The 22,343-nt window shown below is 36.5% G+C and overlaps 1 protein-coding gene across 7 annotated transcripts in view; it reads right to left on the reverse strand.

The window, feature by feature from the left end:
* The window catches only part of Grm5 (glutamate metabotropic receptor 5), a 506,948-nt gene that overhangs the window by 94,834 nt on the left and 389,771 nt on the right, over nt 1–22,343 (reverse strand). For all 7 annotated transcript variants that reach the window (XM_029479683.2, XM_021167179.3, XM_021167178.3 and 4 more), the window contains one exon: nt 3,464–3,710. In XM_029479683.2, coding sequence (XP_029335543.1) covers nt 3,464–3,710 — 247 coding nt within the window. The remainder of the gene's footprint in view (nt 1–3,463; nt 3,711–22,343) is intronic.

A 22,343-nucleotide genomic window follows, 5' to 3' on the forward strand; every position in this document is an offset into this window, starting at 1 on the left:
GCTGAGTTTGAGTGAATTCCAGAGGAAAAGACTAAGTTATTTGGAGAAAGGCAAAAGCAACTTGGGGGTGATGAGGGATTCCAATTGCCAGAATCATGAAAAGATGCTGCACACCATAATATGAAAGCTGTGAGCTGACTTGTTCCTGTTTCTATTTGTATTTCCAGTAAAAGGGACAAAAGCTATGAAAATTCTGTAGTCTGATGAGGAAAAGTACCATGTATAGTTAAAGTGGCAGGCACTGTGGATAAAGTGGCTTTGGGCCAAGTATCTATATAACTTTAAAGGTATAAAGTCCACTAAAGAAAACCAAAAACTTTGCGATAGAAAAGATTCCCTAGAGATAGTGTCCCACCCATTGGTAGCAATAATAATAATAATAATAATAATAATAATAATAATAATAATAATAATAAAATGATAGCATCAGGACAATAGCAATGGAAACTTACCTTAGAAACTTTTATTTAATAAGAGAGTTCCTGATCAAAGGGATTTTGGATACTATATTCAAGCAGTGACCCAAGAAGTGCTTTCTCAGGTTCAGGCAAGAAGTGAAACAGAGGTCATTAGACTTGTGCTCCTGGTAGAACTTCAGACTCATTCTGCCACAACTGCAAGTTAGTTCCTTCATTATTCATTCTCTATCACAATAGACTGAACCCTCAAGTCAATAGTTGAAATAAATCTTTCCTTCTGTAAAGTGGCTTCCTGTCAGGTATACAATCGTAGCTCTGAGATAAGTCAACTCACCAATGTCTTCCATTCTCTGTCCAGGATCCTCTAGAACTCTGCTCATTTAGCAGTATCCTTTCTAACCCTGGCTCCTCTGCTTCCTGTCTCAGCTGAGAATTCCTTTAATCCAGTGTAGAGGAAACTTTTTTTTTTTTTTTTTTTTTGGTTTTTTGAGACAGGGTTTCTCTGTGTAGCCCTGGCTGTCCTGGCACTCACTTTGTAGACCAGGCTGGCCTCGAACTCAGAAATCTGCCTGCCTCTGCCTCCCGAGTGCTGAGATTAAAGGTGTGCGCCACCACGCCCAGCTCTAGAGGAAACTTTTAACATCACAAAACCTAATATAATTCCTGAAGATACATTACTCAAAATATATGCTTATTTTCCTTTGATCTGGTGGATGGTGGGGCTGATGAATAAGGTGAGGTGTTCAAACCTAGAACACTGAAAACCTTAACAGTCATTTTTTATACTATTGCTTTGGGTAAGCCAGCCATTCTAGTGTGTGTGTGTGTGTGTGTGTGTGTGTGTGTGTGTGTGTGTGTATCTGTGTGTGGGTGTATCTGTGTGTGTGTCTGTGTATTGTAGTTCGGTTGGTCCATGGGCTTCCGTCAAAATTCTTTCTCTACTTCCCACAGTTGAATTGTTGCAGTTATTTATAGATCTTACCATGTTAAGCTCTATGTGCATTCTGGAAATTTGACCTCAGGTCTTCACACTAGCTTATGTTCTGTAACACTTTGACATCTTCCTAACCAACCCAAATTTGCCCTTTGTAAACTTTACTTTGTATTAATAAAAAGGAGGATAGAAAATTGCTTATTTCATATGACTTAAAAAGTGAGCATTTAGCTTAGTATGTGTTTTGAATTACACACGTTGACAAAAATATTAGTTAAACATTGCAGGTAGGTTCCTATTGTATTGCCCCATTTGATTGTATACATATTTATGCCTATTTATTTTAATATCATTTATTAATGAGTTCAGTATAAACATTATATAAACTACGCATTGGCAAAACAAAATTTGCAATTACTAATTATTAATGTTTTAATACTTAAATATAGAAGTTAATGGATAGACTCTAAGCAAATACTAAATCAGGAATTTGGTTGCAAAATAGTGTACATGCTATTATTGAAAAAGTATTTATGATTTCATTATTCTTGAAGAGATTTGAAAAGGGGTGAGCAGTATTCCCAAAGTACTTCTATCACAAATATCTTGAAACACTGTGAATAAAGTAGTGATGATTTGCTTAATTCATTAAAGTTTCCCACTGGGCTGGAGTTGAGTCTCCAAAGACATTTCCTTCTCCTATGGTTTGTGAATCTGTCTTGGACACATGACAAGAAAGGTCTTGAGCTAGTGATAATGCCATCATCAGTTTAACAGGGCCAGGGTAACACTGGTGCTATAGATGTTTATACAAAAACAGTAAATCCATATCCAAGAATCAGAATTTAGACTTAGCATCCAGACATACAGTGCATTTGAAGTTTCCTTTGCTACTAAGAAAATATTTATATTTTCCAACAGTGAACACACAGAAGATTCCCAAAATAGAAAATAATAAAAAGCCAGTTAGTTTTGCAAATGTCTGGATTAGAATAAAACCTGTTAAGTCTCTAGATTATAGAAAATACCAGGTTTTTCACTTGGCCATGTGACCTGGAACTAGCTGTCTGCCTCTTGGCAGTGAAGCTTGTGTAATGTTGCAAGCTGTATGAATGGCCAGCTCCAGTTTACTGCAGGATGTGGAAATGTGCTAAACCAAGGCTGCTGGAAGAAGGTTGTGGTCGCCACATGCATTGCAAGTTGAGTGGAGGGGACTCATGTGTCACTCTCTTGGCAGGACTAGCTGCAAACTGTATGCAGATAATTCTTTGAACACAGCTGGGAGGCATAAATTGCTGCTGGGAGAAGCAGCAGGAACCAAAGGATCCTTGGGATTATTTATTTATGTGCTTGATTTTTTTTTCATTTCTTTGTTGTTGTTTTCTTTTGTACAGCAGAGTAGTTACCTACCTCTGCCAATAAATTCAATTAATTATCCCTTATATATTCAAAGTACAGTGTTTAACAAGACTTAAGTCTTCAATGTTGGAGATAGAGATAAATTTTCATAAGTTTTTAATACTTAGTGATTTCTACAAAGGATGGCTTAATTATAAAAATGTTCCATACTTTTCTGTCACCTTCTCACAAATAATACAAAATTCAGATTGAAAGGCAGTTAGTTACATCAACAAGGGCATTAAGTGCTTCTGTTACAGGATAACAAAGGAACATATGATGTGGCTCACCAGCAAGTAGAGTAAACATAGCAGACAGACCTCCATCATAATCCTGGAGTACCAGAAATAGAATTACTCCTGTCTGAGAATATTGTTGTGATAAGAAGTAACCAAAGACTGGGAATAACCTGACTAACATGCCCCCGAGGAATCCAAGGGGTGTATTTTTCTTTGTCTATAATAAAAAGAGGATCATGTCTCTTAAGTTTATGCCACTGAAATGTGGTGATGAATTGAAAAGTATACACTGAGTATTAACGTTGATGTTCTTTCTTGGCCACAGAGAAATGAGGCCATCCTTATCTGAGTTGCCTCATTTTGGAATAAGAGCTTTAACCAAACCTGCTCCAGAAACCCGAGTAACCAAAAGGGAAAGACACTTGGGATAGAAAGTTCAGGCACTATTGTCAACAATGAGATTGTAACAGTACCTTCCTGGAGAGTCTCCATTTTCATCAAATAGAATCATATCTCCAGAAACTCCAGTAAAGTTGGTTTTCATCAGGGAGTCCAAAAGTTTCCGCCCATCAATTGGCTTCATTGCATCACAGAGGCCCGCGTAGCCTGGGCACAGGGACATCTGCATGTTGTGGAGCCCATAAGCCATAGAATAGATTGCATTGATCACAAATCCCATTTTGGAATCTTGAACATGATGTGTTCTCAGAGTTAGAGAACCTGTTGAGAAATAAGTTAAGGATTAACTTTGAAATATTACCCAGCTCTTCTCTATAGCTACATTCACAGATTCTGAACAATGAGAAAGAGCTCATCAGATTTACAACTTTGGACCACACAAAACCATGTGTGAACATGTTGTTCGCAACTCTTTCCCAGCATTTGTGGGTTTTGTTTTAAAATATTGAATACTGGGGCATCAACCCATCCATAAAACTTTCAACCTACAATTTATCTTGCCTTCAGGATGTGCTGCATGGGATGATCAGGAATCAGAGGATAGATAGCCCAAAGAACTTGCATAGAACCAAATAAGACTGGTAAAAAAAAAGTCAATGAAATGATTTCTAATAATCTGCTATTCATAGATTATATCCTAGTCCAATCTTCATCAGAGAGGCTTCATCCAGTAACTGATTAGAGCAGATGCAGTGACCCACAGCCAATCACCATCTCAGTAAACTTCTTGGAAGTGGGAGAGGAAGGATTATATGAACCAGAGCGGTCAATGGCACCACAAGAACATGGGCTACCTAATCAAGTAACCAGTGCTCATAGGGCTTCATAGAGACTGAACTTACAATTATGGAACCTGTATGGGTCTGAGATAAATCCTTTGCATATATGTTATGGTTATATAGCTTGGTGTTCTTGTGGAAGTCATAACATGGAAATTGGGGTTGTCTCTGACTCTTTTGCTTTCCCTTGGAACATTTTTCTTCACACTGGGTTGCTTGGTTGGGCCTTAACATGAGAGGAGGTGACTAGTTTTATTGTAATTTATTATGCCATGTCCACTGAGATCCCTGGGAGGCTTGCTCTTTTCTGAAAAAAAATAAGAGAGCAATGGATCTTGGGAATAGAGAAGGTAGGAGAGGGACTGGGAGGAGTGGAGAGAGATGAATCTGTAGTTGAGAAGTAATATATGAGCAGATATAAAATAAACAAATGAACCTTGAAAAAAGATGTGATTTCCTAACAACATTAAGATTTGTTTATTCCAGTGACTTATGTCAGAAGAACATTGTACTTTCATTTTACCTATTTACTTGATTTTCAGATTTATTTCTCTAACAATCTATGACATTGAACCTTCCTGGCTTGCTAATTTTCAAATAGTCTTCATTTCTTCAACTGCTAAGTCTTCTTTGCAGAGAAAATGATATATAATATTTTGTCTCTATTATACTTGTTTGATAATTTATGACTCACCTCCTCCAGTCTCAAAGAATATTTTTGTCATTCATAAACATTCTCACTAGAAGTTATGGAATAAAGCACTAAACAATTGATTTATTTATTCAGTAAATGTTACAGTATCAAATTATACATTAAGTTGTATTGCTTGTGAAAAGCATGGCAACAGGTGAATGAAGCATGAAAGTCCTATTGCTAATAGGCTGATTTATGTTTTATATCTAAAATATAAGATTAGGAATATTTTTATCTAGATAGACACATTAGCTTGTGCCAATGCATCTATGTCTGGTATGGTTTTTAATGATTATATGGAAGTGGAAAATGAATATAAAATCAGTCACAAGGAAAAAATGGCTGTGTAATATATGGCTTTGTAGTTTTTTTCTGATTTTCATTGAGAGCTTCACTTTTCTCAGTGGAAAATGAATGAAAGTTGAAGTAGTGGTATAATTTACAGAATTGTGCTATAGGATACTAAGAGGTTTGAGTGGTTTACACTAGGCAGGCTCTGAATGTATAAGTATAAAAGTTAAGATTGCTAGCAGCTTGGGTAGTTATTATGCACACAAGTACTTTTGAAAGGAGTAACAGATGAATTTTCTGACTTATGTTAAGCACAGATCATGTAGAAAGCAATTAACTGACAAGTGACAAATTAGTTGGTTGTTGTAGAAATTAAAGAATATAATGCTTGAGTTATTAAACAGGGAGATATTACTTTGCTTAACATGACAGTAGTAGAAAAGGAGATGTGTGTTCTTATTCAGTACATATTTTGAAAACAGAACAAACTTAACTGATTGGTTATAACTTTATGAGATATCAGAATCCTTGTTCAGTTCCTGATACTATTTCCAATGTTTCAATTGTCATATAAGTGAGGATTCTTTAAAACCAATATAGTAGCTTTTTTTCGGTATGATATAAATATTGATGAAATTCAATGTTATCATTGCCTGAAGATATATGTACTATTTTTATGAGTGATTCAGACATGCATTAATTTTCTTTAATATTTCACAACAACTAGGCAGCAGGAACTAGGTTTAAACCTTTGCAGTCTATCTGGAGTCCATATCTGTGAGCTGGATGTCTAATGTCTTTTGAATCTAAATCTAACTGAATTATCAAAAGCTTCCTGATTCATGTCAACCTTAACATCTTATAAAAGAAGATATCACTCTATCTTCATTCAACCTGCCACATATTCCTATATTTCTTTTATCTATTGATTTTCTTCCAATCCAACTTTTATCACAGAATTTTGGAGTTAGGAATATATTAATTATTTTGCTATTTTTATATCTATATTTGTAGATTCAAATCAAGCAAAAAACGTAAAGATAATAAAATGAAAACAACTCTCTCTTTTTCAGTTTTTAGATATCCAGGACCCCTTTCAGGCAGAATTTGCTGTGTGTAAAAGACTTAAACAATATTCTAGCTTACTATTTCTCCAAGCCTTTATTAGTTTTGTTCATAACTTACCATATAAATGTCTTCCCACAAATGATAGAATATTTCTATACCTTGCTTTCAATGGTGTACTGTAGACCTTGATATCCTGTCCCCGAGGGTATGTATATGGATGCTATATTATTTATTTGGCTGAAAATTATTCCACTATGGTTATAAAATTTTATATAATCCTGGATGGAATACTTTTTTCCTTGAGTTACTAAAGTTTATTAATTAAGTTTTGTGTTTCATGAGTTCAAACACACAAATAATGCATTGTTATTACTCTCACACAACATTTTTTCTTATCACCCTCCAATACCTACCTGTCAATACTGCCCTTTCCTCCCTAAAATCAATTTACCACATTCATTTTCAGGTTTGTTCTTTGACAATGGCATATGTATTAGTGCTTTCTGTTTGCTAGGACTCCACATCATCTTCTATTACTCCCCAGAGTATCCTTTCTCACATTGTAGTTCTGTCATTATACTAAACATCTTAAATGGAAATTAACTGTTTTCAATCTATCTGTAGCTTAGATTAAGGCCACATTTTGTTTTCATTTAGCTATCTTGATAGTTTTTAATGGGTTTACACTATACTTTGAGTTTCTGGACATTCTACTTTAGGCATAGATGCATCTTTGTAGCTTATCATAGAACCTGACACACGATTGGCACTACTAACCAGAGATGAGTATGTGAATGGAGCCAGATGGATGACAGGATGCCTCCACCAGTAAAACCTTATACCAAGACCCGTCTTCAGTTTGTCAAATCAGATTACTTGAGAAATCATTATTTTGTAGAATAGTACTCATTTAAGAAAAACTGAACAATGCAAACATGTGACATGATCTTTTCAATTAATAAAGTTTTTTTTTTTTCTATCAGGAAAATGAATAGATAGGAATAAAACCCATGCTAATAACTTCTGTTTTCTCATTTACTCAGAATGTTAAGTCTATTACTTTCTTAACTTCCACTCTTGGATCTCATTGAAATACAATGAAAATGCTTGCTTATCATGATGACTTAGAACTTGATGAGGCCCATGTGATAAATACACAAGATTGCTGAGGCTTTGAAAATGGAATTAATAATAGAACAAGAGGCCTAAGAAGTTAGATTCAAGCTTACAGTTGGGAGTCAAACAGCTCATCTGCTCTCTTTTGTCTTCGTTTTCTCAACCTCCATCTCCTCCTTTTCTTCATCGTTCAGACTCTCTCTCTCCTTACTCTTTCTCTCTTTACCTCCTTTCTCTGTTCTCTCTTTTTACCTCTTTTCTCTATTTTTCTCACCAGACTATATAGTACAGGCTGGACTCAAACAAACAAACAAACAAACAAACAAACAAACAAACAAAAACCAAGATCCTTATGTGTCAACTTCTTGAGTACTGGGATTACAGATATGTGTCAGTACACCAGGCACATATTTTCCTAAGTAAGTATTGTTCATGTGACTTAAACAGCATCAGTATTACATAATATCAAATTAGAAGTTTCCAGAACATGGGCTGATAGTTAGTGAGAATAAATTAAACTGTATAACCATATATGTGTGCTATAAAAGTCTCACCAATATTTACATTTCTAAGCTATGTGCTTTCATTTAATAGTCATTCTTTAGATGTCTTAGTAGAACCTTCAGAGTTATAGTTAATTGTTTTTGCTGTTGCTGCTTTAGATCTAAAGAAAATTTCTTCCTCATTAGTTATTTCATTGACTTGTTCAAAGATGTTTAAATTATTTCTTATAAGTTCATCTATTAGAATCCTTATTGCATGGCCGACTGTTGCATGCTGGTGGTTCAAACATGAAAAAGATAAAATCTTTAAACTAAAAAACAAAAAGCAACTACAAGCATAATTGTAGAAGCTTGTTAGGAGCCATGAAATTTAATGTTATTGAGCTAGTTGTAATGGCATGAGTGTATGTAATAAAAGGATCTATTTCATTCAAATTTCTCATTCACTAAGCTATAGGAAAGAACAGAAATATTAATTAGTTGACACAATGATGCTCCAAAGAGCCTGAATCCTTTAGCAGCATTGACATAGCTCAAGATTAGATGCAGCTTGATCGGAGGTTCTGTTCTAGCCAAAGCTGTCAGTGATTCATAACCATCTTTGAAGGAGAAGAAAAAGCAAAGCAGCCCTAAACTTTTTTCTATCCTATTTATTTTAAACTCAACCTTGATATATAAGCTCTAGTATTTAGGGCAAATTTTGTCAGCATATAATCAACTCAGAATTCTCCAGCAGGATTAATAAATTAAAAAAGACCTCCAATCTGTGATAACATTAATTTTACAGTCCACAGAAATTTGTCTTTAATTCATCCAGGCAGTGTAACTTTGAAGCTTAGTAGGTGTTAATCAAAGAAAAATAAGACCACATGAGGAAGACTGAACCTGAGAAGGTTAGTGACTTGTAAGAGCATGTTTCTAGTGCAAACGCTACAGAAAGGAGGCACTCAGGCTGTACTTAGCATTCAGATATAGATGGAGTGTCCTAAATGCTAGTTTGTAGGAATACCATATAACTACCTATACACACTTGAAAATAAAGACATAACCCTAATTTTATCATTGTCACCCAATGAAGACCTACTCTCTACATTCTTGACATCTCCTTTGGCCATGAACTCATTTGTGATGGCAACTTCTTAGTTTGGTTCAATAAACTCAGTTTACAAATGGGAAAAATAAGACCTAGAGGTGAGGAATAACTTCTCTAAGACTCTTTGCCTCCGAATTCTTTAAATAGTGCTATTATCATTATGAGAGGCAGATTAATTTTAATTTTATAATATTTTTATCAAATTAACTCATGACTCTGAGGTAAAACAATGAGAAAAAGTGTATTTTAAAAATAGAACATTGATTCTTTATATCTGTTCTTATTCTAACTCTGAAAACACTTTCATATTATTCCTATTACGTTCTGTCTACCCACCAGTAAGAAGAAATAGAAAGGAAAATACAAGAGAAGACAGTAAAGTATGTAGAAGAAAGTAATTGAAAGATTTTGAAGGTGTTATTGGATAATAAAATGTAACCTTATAATGAAAACATTGCACAGAAGCAGGCTTATTCACACTTGTTTGATTTTTAAATCTATATAGTTATTAATTATGCACAATAAATTTCTATTATTCACAGTAAATAGAACAGCCATTTGTTTCATGTTGTGAGAGAAGGTCAAAGCATATTTCAAAGCAGGTTAATATTTTACCATTGTTTCTATAAAAAAATGTGCTTATATGTCCATTATATCATACAACATTTGCTCTTTCTGTCTCTGTCTCTCTCTCTGTCACTCTGTCTCTCTCTGTGTACACACATGTGTCTGTGTGTGCATATATGTGTGTCTACGTGTAAGAACAATCAGAGGTATCATTCCATCCTCCTTATTTTTGAAAATTTTATTTTTGTAATTATAATATAATTACATTTCTTCCTCTTCCTTCCTTCACACCCTGCTCTTTTCCAATTCAGTGTCTCTTTTTTGCACTAATTGTTATTACACGCATATATGTACAGGTTTACTGCTAAATATACAATGTATAGCCCATATAATGTTACTTTTATGTCTATTTTCTAGGCTGCTTGTTTGGCGCTGGTCAGCTACTTTTATTCTTTTTCCTGAGGGAAGACCACCTTTGTCTTTTTTAGCTTCCCTTCGTTGCCTATATTTCTTTGTGTATGGTTGAGGCTTTGTGGGCTTTTTCCTATCCATTTTGATATACTCATTAGCATTGTCCTTGTTCAGCTCATATATTGGCAATCATGTCATTGAGGCTTTATTTGAATAACATCTGAAAAATTTTCATGCTTGAAGAATGTACCACATAAGCTTCCAAAGAAGGAAGGTAAGACTAACAGTACTAATCAGTTATTGGTGTACATGAAACACATCAACAGCTTGTTGGCACAATAATTCTATGGATGCAGTAGTGGCACATATATCTTGTTGGTAACTAGCAGTTCTCTAGTTGGACTTAAAACCTACTCAACAACAAGGAAAATGTTCCTGGTATTGGAAAGCTAGTTAAGTACTCAGTACTAGTGAATTCATAGTTAATGCAGGACAACATATAACCACCAATTTATTAAATCATTATAATCCATATCAATCTATAATCATTTGTTTTATGCCTACAGATAAGTATAGTCTTTCTTATCAAGAAAACTTACCTATTGTACAGATGGAGCCAAGTACAGAAAAATCATCTTAAGTTTTTGAAACAGTCTCATGGGCCTGACATCAGAGAGCTGTCTAGTCAATAAAACAAAGAGATGTACTTGTTTCTGCCTCCCCGTCACTCACTGAAATTATAAGTGTGCACAATTCTCTCTCTCTCTCTCTCTCTCTCTCTCTCTCTCTCTCTCTCTCTCTCTCTCTCTCTCTCTCTCTCTCTCTCTCTGTGTGTGTGTGTGTGTGTGTGTGTGTGTGTGTGTGTACATGTCATTTCTGGGTATTGAATTCAGATAGTCATGTTTGCAAGGAAAATTCTTTATCAATGGATAAATCTCCCCATCTACAACACATATACTTTATGACATGTATTAGAATTATCTATAAACTTTACTATTCCTCCAATAGAGTATGAGTTTTGTAAATCATAAGACAATCTTGCTTTTCTATTTTCACAAGTTCTAACACTATGGATTAAAGCAAACATCTCACCCAATCATTTAATATTTGTTGAACAGGATTTTGTGTTGTTTATTTGTTTGCAGAGCTTGTAATCCTACCATGAGATTTGAGGTTGGTTCTGAATGGAAAATTGGTTCCCTGTGAATTAAGTGAACTTGGACTTTATTTACCATGCTATTTCCTGCATACAGTATAGTGCTTAGCATTGCCAGTTTTATCAGTGGATTATGGGAGGTGGCTTGAGCCAAGACTAGAGATATAAAATAGTAAAAAATTATCTATTAAAATGCTTTAGTGATGCTCACAGTCAGTGATTGCATGGAACACAGGGGCCCCAATGGGGGAGCTAGAGAAAGTACCCAAGGAGCTAAAGGGGTCTGCAACCCTATAGGTGAAACAACAATATGAACTAACCTGTACCCCCAGAGCTCCTGTCTCTAGCTGCATATGTATCAGAAGATGGCCTAGTCGGCCATCATTGGGAAGAGAGGCCCCTTGGTCTTGCAAACTTTATATGCCTCAGTACAGGGGAACACCAGGGCCATGAAGTGGGAGTGAGTGGGTAGGGGAGTGGTGGGGGGTAATGGGGGACTTTTGGGATAGCGTTTGAAATGTAAATGAAGAAAATACCTAATAAAATGCTTTAGTTTATGGCTTCACATAAACAATGTATCCTCCCTACTTATGCCACACATGCCCATTCTGTGTGAGGCAGCACAGCAGCCCCAGGAACCTAGGGCTGTAGCCACATATAGAGATATTGCTAAGCTCCCAATATTCACACTGTCTCTGTTATACAGTTTTATCTGAAGTATAAAGAAGTGACTTCTAAATCCTCATGGAGCAACACAACTGATCTTTGCAGATTTGAAAAGTTTCAGAAGCCTCAGAAGTCCAATGGGGAACTATAGACTTTTCCATGCAGGATGCCAACTTTTAATAGTACCACCAGCAACTGGTTGATAGCCCTCAAATAAATGAATGATTTGAGACAACCATAGCTATATCATACACATCGTGGAATTTTGAAGAACTTCCACGTAGTATGAAAATGAATTCTATAGCAATAAGAACCCAGGTGGTAATGATATTTAAGATCCTGAGACAAAAAATTGGATACTGTACTCTTCATCCTACAGCAAGACAAGAATCTTCTCACTTTGATCTCTATATCATTAGTGCAACCATTCTTTTCTATGAATTCCATTTTAACTACATTTTGTGATGTTTCTAAATCCAGATGGTTTCCCCAATCCTACATATAGCTTTCTACCATATAACTTTATATGTAGTCCATTAGAAATGTTTTTCTGTAACTTAGATATATCTTCCAAATAGTCCTGAATGATTGTATTTTCAACATGATCACCTCATGTTGAAAACCAGGAAAATTAAACTTTCCAGTATAGTTGTGAAAACTTGAGAAAACACACATGGAAGTCACACTTCAATGAGAAGCACCAAATGGCTGAAAACATGCTGTTGCTGTTCACATGATATAATGTACATTTAAGATATGACTAGATTAGTCTGAGGTAAATGCAAAGTTGGTGTTGCCCACATTAAGGGATATAAGAATTACAATACTAATCATTCAGATTTCTGATGGTGACGTTTCAAAAATGTTTCTATTAAGGTTTTGCTTCTAATTAAAAAGGACAAGCATGCTAAATTAGAAACTCATCTTTTATAATGAACTATGTAATTGAAATGAAGTAGAAAATTGCAAAGGAATGAATTACTTTGCTATATCCAAACCTTCTGTAAAGAACTGAACTGCAATTACTGAGTTCAAAAATTGTACACAGGGAAGACTAACTTGACTAGAGTAGAACATATGGTCATAGAATATTAGAGACATCTGATGGTCATATATCCATGTGTGTATATATGTATATGTACACATATACACACATATATATGTATATGTATATATATATACACATATGTATATGTATATATAAAGTTATCTTTTCTGAGTGTGGTTGGCATTGTATTGGTGGTGCATGTTTATTTATTTTATGAACTACTTTAAATGATGACATTGCCATTTTTGGCCATGATAATAATGATTTCACAGAGCCATTTTATCACAAAATGATTCATAAGCAGTTAAAAGAGCGAATGAAAATGAGGAGGTAATATTCTATAGTACTTATTTCCAGGTGCACTATATCCATTATCTGCACTGTGATAGAAATGTGAGTTTGCTATGTGCATAATGAACATAATATTTTGCCCTTGTTTAGGTTAGAAAAATTAGGTTCATAGACAGGATATAATGCCAATGACATAAAATCAACACATATTGAGTTAGCATTTCAAAATCTAGTTCAAGATGATCCTGCAGGCTGTCCTTTCCTATGTACACTTCTATTCTTTCTGAATTCTCAATAAAGATCCAATAGATACACTTTATCCTTAGTGATGTAACCCTGACACCAAAGACACAAAAGTTCATGGTATGTACTCATTGATAAGTCGATATTAGCCAAAAAGGTCAGAATACCTATGATACAACCATAGACCTTATGAAGCTTTCTTAAGAAGAAGGAAGGTCAAAGTGTGGATACTTCAATCTTGTTTAGAAGGGCGAACAAAATAATCAAAGAAGGCAGAGGAAGGAAAGCATCTGGCTAGGAGAGTGGAGAGGTGGAGAAAAAGGGAGGCAGGATTAGGCATGGAAGGAGAAAGGAGAGAAGTCCAGAGGGCCAGGAGAATGAATGGAAATATGCTGCTCTATGTGTGTGGGGGAAGGGGGGGGGAAAGGAGACCTCTAGAAATTCCCAGAGACCTGGGATGTGATGCTCTCAGGGCTCAATGGGGAAAACCTCTAAAAAGTCATAGCCACCAAGGTTGTGAGAGGCTCCCAAACCCCAATAGGACTGACCTTAGCCTAATAGTGGGGAGATAGAACCTAAGACACCACTTCCAGTAGATAAACATGACTCCCAGTTGAGCCAAGGGGCTACCCAGCCATCTTCAAAATTTTGACTCAGAATTGTTCCTTTCTAAAGGAAATGCAGGGACAAAAATGGATGAGAAGTTGAAGGAAAAGCCATCCAGAGACTGCCCCAACTTGAGATCCAGCCCATGTGCAGGCACTGAACCCCAACACTATTGCTGATGCCATGTTGTGTTTGCAGATAGAAGCATAGCATGGCTGTCCTGTGAGAGGCTCTACCAGCACTTGATTGAGATTGATGAAGTTACTTAAACAGCCAAGCATTGGACTGAGGTTGGAGTCCTATGGAAAAGTTAGGGGAAAGTCTGAAGGAGCTTAGGAAGTTGCAACCCCATTGGAAGAACAACAGTGTCAACTAACTTGGAACTCCCAGAGCTTCCAGAGAGTAAGCCACCAACCCAAAAGCATACTTGGCTTGGTCCATGCCACATGCTACATATGTAGCAGAGGACTGCCTTATCTGGCCTCAGTTGAAAAGGATGTGCTTAATCCTCTAGAAAATTAATGCCCCAGGGAAAAGGGATGCTAATAGAGTGAGGTGAGAGTGGGTATGTGGGTAGGGATGTACCCTCTCAGAAGCAAAGAGGAAAGGGAGAATGGGTGAAGAACTTGTGGAGGGGGAAGCAAAAAGGGGTGCAAAATTTGGAATGTAAATAAATAAAATAAGTAATAAAAATAAGAAGCAAAAATAATGCCATTTTTCTTTATATGAGACTAAAAATGATGTTACTGTTTAATTTCTGTGAGGATCTGAAGAACAAATGAGAGGGAATATGTAACATAATTGACAAATAGGAAAAGTTAATTATTTCTTTCTTTATCAGATATTTTACTTATTTTTCAAATATTATCTTCTTTCCCGGTTTCCCCTCCAAAAACTCCCTATCCCATCCCCCTCCCCTGCTCCACCATCCAACCACCTACACCCACCTCACTATCCCGGCATTTCTCTATACTGGGGCATCAAACTTTCAGAAGACCAAGGGCCTCTCCTGCCATTGATGTCAAATGAGGCCATCCACTATTACATGTGCAGCTGGAACCACAGGTCCCTCCATACGTACTCTTTGGTTGGTGGTTTAGTCTCTGGGAGCTATGGGGGGTATCTGGTTGGTGGATATTGTTGTTCTTTTTATGGGATTGCAAGCCCCTTCAGCTCCTTCACTCCTTTCCCTAACCTCTCCATTGGGATCCCCATGCTCAGTCCAATGGTTGGCTGTGAGCATCCACATCTGTATTTATCAGGCTTTGGTTGAGCCTCTCAGGAGACAGCTATATCAGGCTCCTGTCAGTAAGCACTTCTTGGCATTCTTAATAGTGTCTGATTTGGTGTCTGTATATGGGATAGATCTCCAGGTAGGGCAGTCTCTGGATGGCCTTTCCTTCAGTCTCTGCTCCAAACGTTGTCCCTGTATTTCCTTTAGATAGGAGCAATTCTGGGTTAAAAATTTGGAGATGAGTGGATGGCCCCATCCTCTAACTGGGGACCTTGTAAGAAACTAATTACTATAATTGTAACTTAGCTATTATCAGTTATTAAGATTTTTATGTGAAAACCTAAGATTCATATGTGTTGATCAACTTTTCTAAATTATAGAAAATTTATCAAATTGTACATTATTGCCACCATATAGGGTTAAAACATTTAAGATAGGCTATGACAACATTGAAGAAACGTGGAAAGATCTGAGAAATGCTTTCTGAAAAGATTATCTTTGATATTTAGTACTAGATTAACTGCCATGTGAATGTAACTGGTCCAAACAAAGTAACATGTCCTGCATTCATTTGGTCTACATTATTCAATAATATAAAACCAGTAAACGAAATCTCCTCCAGTTTCCTTGATGATGTAGAAAAGAGGTATAATAATGAAGGACTCATTTTCCCTGTTTCACATAATTCTGCAAAAATCCAAAATCGGTTACTAATAATGGGCATTATTTCAAACAAATGTTTCATATTTATAGCAGGCAGCATATCCTAAAATTTTGTTATAAATTTCTATTTAAATTATGACATTTCCTTTGTTAGTGATTTGTCTTGGCTTGACCAACAAGTTAATTTTGTTTGTGTTTTAGTTTGCACATATACAACATGAAAACAGTAATACTTGAGGATGAAGAGGGATTATGTGAATAAGATACTAAAATGAACCTATAAACTCTTTTATGATTTTAACATTAGTAATTTATAATACATGGATTTGAAGATCAAGCATGCCAGCTTTACAATGAACTTTGTGCCCAACACCAATCTTTCATGAAACAATTAATGCATATCTATAACTACCTAAGGAAAGAATATCTACTTTTAGCGTCTAACTAATGCTAGAGATTAGGGTGGGAACATGTCCTTATAAAGAAGCTTGATTAGTCTCAAAATGTTTTACCTTCTGTCTGAAATTTTGCTACTGTATAGCTACTTCCTCCAAATGGAAACATTTATTTATGTATAGAGTAAGGAGGATTATAAAACTCAGGAAGCAGAGTAAGGAGGACTATAAAACTCAGGAAGCAGTTCCAGACTGCACCAGCCCTGTGCCACCTTGGGCATCCCATGGTCCCCAGAGGACTCTCCAATCCTCAGGTGCCTAAGCACACCCAGGATCTTGGGATCATTGGTGAGTGGAATGCAACATGTGCTCCAAAACAACCCAGAGGGCCTTGTGCCAGCAGGACTAGGGACACAGGAAACCCACCCGACCAGCGACCAGCAGCTGGGGTTCGTTCCAGTCAGCATCAGCCCTGTGCCACCTTGGGTGTGAAATTTGCAGCCAGTCCCACAGTCCCAGAGGATTCTAAGACACAGGTGCCCTAACACACCCACGATCTTACAATCACTGAGGAGAGTCAGCCTCCAGAGAGAGCTCTGACCCTGGGACTCAGGTAAGAGCACCATCTTGTATCATGGGTCTCTCAGAGAACAGTCCACTCAGGAGAATGCATGAGCTCCAGAAGCAACAGAACTTCTTAGACAGGGTCCCTTCAGGCCTTCATCTTCAGCCAAGAGGTGGATCTGAGCTCCAGACCTCTGTACACCTTCCCTTCAAGAGGAGAGCTTACCTACAGAGAGGGTTCTGACCACTGGGACTCAGGAGAGAGTTGGACTCCCAGGAGTGCTGACAGAGGCTAACAGAATCACAGGAGGAACAAGCTACAGCCAGAGACAGCTAGAACATCTAACTCCAGAGATTACCAGATGATGAAAGGCAAGTGTAAGAATCTTACTAACAGGAAACCAAGACAACTCAGCATCATCAGAACCCAGTATGCCCACCACAGCGAACCTGGATTCCCCAAAACTCGTGAAAAGCATGATTCAGATGTAAAATCATATCTCATGATGCTGGTAGAGAATTTTAATGAGGGCATTAATAACTGTACATTTATTAATACAGGAGAACACTGCTAAACATGTAGAAGACCATAAAGAGGAAACACAAAAATCCCTTTAAAAATTAAAGGAAAACACAACCAAACAGGTAATAAAATTGAAAAAAATCCATCCAAGATCAAAAATGGATGTAGAAACAATAAAGAAAACCCAAAGGGAGACAACTCTGGAGATAGAAATCCTAAGAGAGAAATCAGGAACCATAGATGCGAGCATCAACAACAGAATACAAGAAATGGAAGAGAGAATCTCAGGTGTAGAAGATACCATAGAAAACATGGACACAACAATCAAAGAAAATGCAAAATGCAAAAAGATCCTAACTGAAAACATCCAGGCAATCCAGTACACAATGAAAAGACCAAACCTAAGGATAATAGGAGTAGATGAGAATGAAGATTTTCAATTTAAAGGGCCAGTAAATATCTTCAACAAAATTATAGAAGAAAACTTCTCTAACCTAAAGAGAGAGATGCCCATGAACATACAAGAAGCCTACAGAACTCCAAATAGACTGGACCAGAAAAAAATTCTTCCTGACATATAATAATCAGAACAACAAATGCACTACATAAAGATAGAATATTAAAAGCAGTAAGGGAAAAAGGTCAAGTAACATATAAAGGCAGACCTACTAGAATTATTCCAGACTTTTCACCAGAGACTATGAAAGCCAGAGGATACTGGGCAGATGTTATACAGACCATAAGAGAACACAAATGCCAGCCCAGACTACCATACCCAGCAAAACTCTTAATTACCATAGATGGAGAAACCAAAGTATTCCATGACAAAATCAAATTCATAAAATATCTTTTTCATGAATCTAGCCCTTCACAGGATAATAAGGGAAAACTCCAACACAAGGAGGGAAATTATACCCTAGAAAAAGCAAGAAAGTAATCCTTCAACAAACCAAAAAGAAGACAGACACAAGAACAGAATCCCAACTATAACAACAAAAATAACAGGAAGAAACAATTACTTTTCCTTAATATCTCTTAATATCAGTTGACTCAATTCCTCAAAAAAAGACATAGACTAACAAACTGGGTAAATAAAAAGGATCCAACATTTTGCTGCAAAAAGGATACCCACCTCAGGGACAAAGACATACACTACCTCAGAGTAAAAGGCTGGAAAACAATTTTCCAAGCAAATGGTCCAAAGAAGCAAACTGGAGTAGCCATTCTAATATTGAATAAAATCGACTTCCAACCTAAAGATATCAAAAATGACAAGGAGGAGCACTTCATACTCATCAAAAGGAGAACTCTCAATTCTGAATATCTATACTCCAAATGCAAGGGCAGCCACATTCACTAAAGAAACTTTAGTAAAGCTCAAAGCATACATTGCACCACACACAATAATAGTGGGAGACTTTAACTCTCATCAATGGACATATCCTGGAAACAGAAACTAAACAGAGACACATTGAAACTAACAGAAGTTATGAAACAAATGGATTTAATAGATATCTACATAACATTTTATCCTAAAACAAAAGGATATACCTTCTTCTCAGCACCTCATGGTTCCTTCTCCAAAATTGACCACATAATTGGTCACAAAACAGGCCTCAACACATACAAAAATATTGAAACTATGCCATGCATCCTATCAGATCACCATGGACTAACACTGACTTTCAATAACAACATAAATAATACAAACCCAACATTCATTTGGAAGCTGAACAACACTCTACTCAATGATAATTTGGTGTAGGAAGAAATAAAGAAAGAAATTAAAGACTTTTTAGAGTTTAATGAAAAGTGAAGCCACAACATACCCAAACTTATTGGACACAATGAAAGCATTCATAATAGGAAAACTCATTGCTCTGAATACCGCCAAAAAGAAACTAGAGAGGGCATACACTAGCAGCTTGACAGCACACCTAGAAGCTCTAGAACAAAACGAAGCAAATTCACCCAAGAGGAGTACATGGCAGAAAATAATCAAACTCAGGGCTGAAATCAACCAAGTGGAAATAAAAAGAACAATACCAAGAATGAACCAAACCAGGAGCTAGTTCTTTGAGAAAATCAACAAGATAGATAAACCCTTAGCCAGACTAAGTAGAGGGCACAGGAACAGTATTCTGATTAACAGAAAGAGAAGTGAAAAAGGAGACATGACAACAGAACCTGAGGAAATCCAAAACATCATCAGATCTTACCACAAAAGGCTATACTCAACGAAACTGGAAAACTTGGATGAAATGGACAATTTCCTAGACAGATACCAGGTAACAAAGTTAAATTAGGATCAAATTAGGATCTAAACAGTTCCATTTTCCCTAAAGAAATAGAAGCAGTCATCAATAATCTCCCAACCAAAAAAAGCCCAGGACTAGATGGGTTCAGTGCAGAGTTCTTTCAGACCTTCAAAGAAGACCAAACCAGGAGCTGGTTCTTTGAGAAAATCAACAAGATAGATAAACCCTTAGCCAGACTAAGCAGAGGGCACAGGGACAGTATCCTAATTAACAAAATGAAAAATGAGACATAACAACAGAACCTGAGGAAATCCAATTCTCCTCAAACTATTTCAAATATTAGAAACAGAAGGTATTCTACCCAATTCATTCTATGAAGCCATAATTACTCTGATACCTAAAACACTTAAAGACCCAACAAACATAGAGAACTTCATATGAATTTCCCTTATGAATATCGATGAAAAAATACTCAATAAAATTCTCACAAACCCAATCCAAGAACACATCAAAATGATCATCCACCAAGATCAATTAGGCTTCATTCCAGGGATGGAGGGATGGTTCAATATAGGGAAATCCATCAACATAATCCACTATATTAACAAACTCAAAGTCAATAAAACATGATCATCTCATTAGATGCTGAGAAAGCATTTGACAAAATCTAACACCCATTCATGATAAAGGCCTTGGAAAGATCAGGAATTCAAGGCCCATACCTAAACATAATAAAAGCAATATACAGCAAACCAGTAGCCAACATCAAAATAAATGGAGATAAACTTGAAGCAATCCCACTAAAATCAGGGACTAGACAAGGCTGCCCACTTTCTCCATACCTATTAAATATAGTATTTGAATTTCTAGCCAGAGCAATTAGACCACAAAAGGAGATAGAGGGGATACAAATTGGAAAGGAAGAAGTCAAAATATCACTTTTTGCAGATGATATGATAGTATATATAAGTGACCCTAAAAATTCCACCAGAGAACTCCTAAGCCTGATAAACAGCTTCAGTGCAGTAGCTGGATATAAAATTAACTCAAACAAATCAGTGGCCTTTCTCTACACAAAGGATAAACAGGGTGAGGAAGAAATTAGGGAAACAAAGCACTTCACAGCCACAAATAATATAAAATACCTTGGTGTGACTATAAGGAAGTGAAAGATCTGTATGATAAGAACTTCAAGTCTCTGAAGAAAGAAATTGAAGTAGATCTCAGAAGATGGAAAGATCTCTCATGCTCATGGGTTGACAGGGTTAATGTAGTAAAAATGGCTATCTTGCCAAAAGCAATCTACTGATTCAATGCAATCCCCATCAAAATTCCAACTCAATTCTTCACTGAGTAAGAAAGGGCAATTTGCAAATTCATCTTGAATAACAAAAAACCTTGGATAGCAAAAACAATTCTTAAAATAAGAGAACCTCTGGTGTTATCACCATGCCTGTCCTCAAGCTGTACTACAGAGCAATTGTGATAAAAACTTCATGGTACTGGTACAGCAATAGACAGATCAATGGAATAGAATTGAAAACCCAAAAATGAACCCACACACCTATGATCACTTGATCTTCGACAAAAGAGCTAAAACCATTCAGTGGAAAAAAGACAGCATTTTCAACAAATGGTGCTTGCTCAACTGGTGTTTATCATGTACAAGAATGAGAATTGATCCATTTTTATCTCCTTGTACAAACCTCAAGTCTAAGTGGACCAAGGAACTCCACATACAACCAGAGACACTAAAACTTATAGAGGAGAAAGTGGGGAAAGCTTGGAAGATATGGGCACAGAGGAAAAATTCCTGAACAGAACAGCAATGGCTTGTGATGTAAGATCAAGAATTGACAAATATGACCTCATAAAATTGCAAAACTTCTGTAAGGCAAAAGACACCGTCAATAAGACAAAAAGGCCACCTACAGATTAGGAAAGGATCTTTACCAATCCTAAATCTGATACAGGACTAATATCCAATACATACAAGGAACTCAAGAAGATGGACTCCAGAAAATCAAATAACCCCATTAAAAATGGGGTTCAGAGCTAAACAAATAATTCTCAAATGAGAAATAGCAAATGGCTGAGAAGCACCTGAAAAAATGTTCAACATCCTTAATCATCAGGGAAATGCAAATCAAAACAACCCTGAGATTCCACCTCATACCAGTCACAATGGCTAAGATCAAAAATTCAGGTGATAGCAGATGCTGGTGACGATGTGGAGAAAGAGGAACACTACTCCATTGCTCTGGGATTGCAAGCTGGTACAACCACTCTGGAAATGAGTCTGGTGGTTCCTCAGAAAATTGGACATAGTTCTACTGGAAGATCCAGCAATACCTCTTCTGGGCATATACCCAGAAGATGTTCCAACTTGTAATAAGGACACCTGCTCCACTATGTTCATAGCTGCCTTATTTATAAGAGCCAGAAGCTGGAAAGAACCCAGATGTCCCTCAACAGAGGAATGGTTACAGAAAATGTGGTACATTTTCACAATGGAGTACTACTCAGCTATTAAAAACAATAAATTATTGAAATTCTTAGGCAAATGGATGGATCTGGAGGATATCAACCATGAGTGCTGTAACCCAATCACAAAAGAACTCACATGATATAGACTCCCTGATAAGTGGATATGAGCCCAGAAGCTTAGACTACCCAAGATACAATTTGGAAACCACATGAAACTCAAGAAGAAAGAAGACCAAAT

Source organism: Mus caroli, unplaced genomic scaffold (assembly GCF_978045245.1).
Source record: "Mus caroli unplaced genomic scaffold, Mus_caroli_1 scaffold_8, whole genome shotgun sequence".
Taxonomy (NCBI): Eukaryota; Metazoa; Chordata; class Mammalia; order Rodentia; family Muridae; genus Mus; species Mus caroli.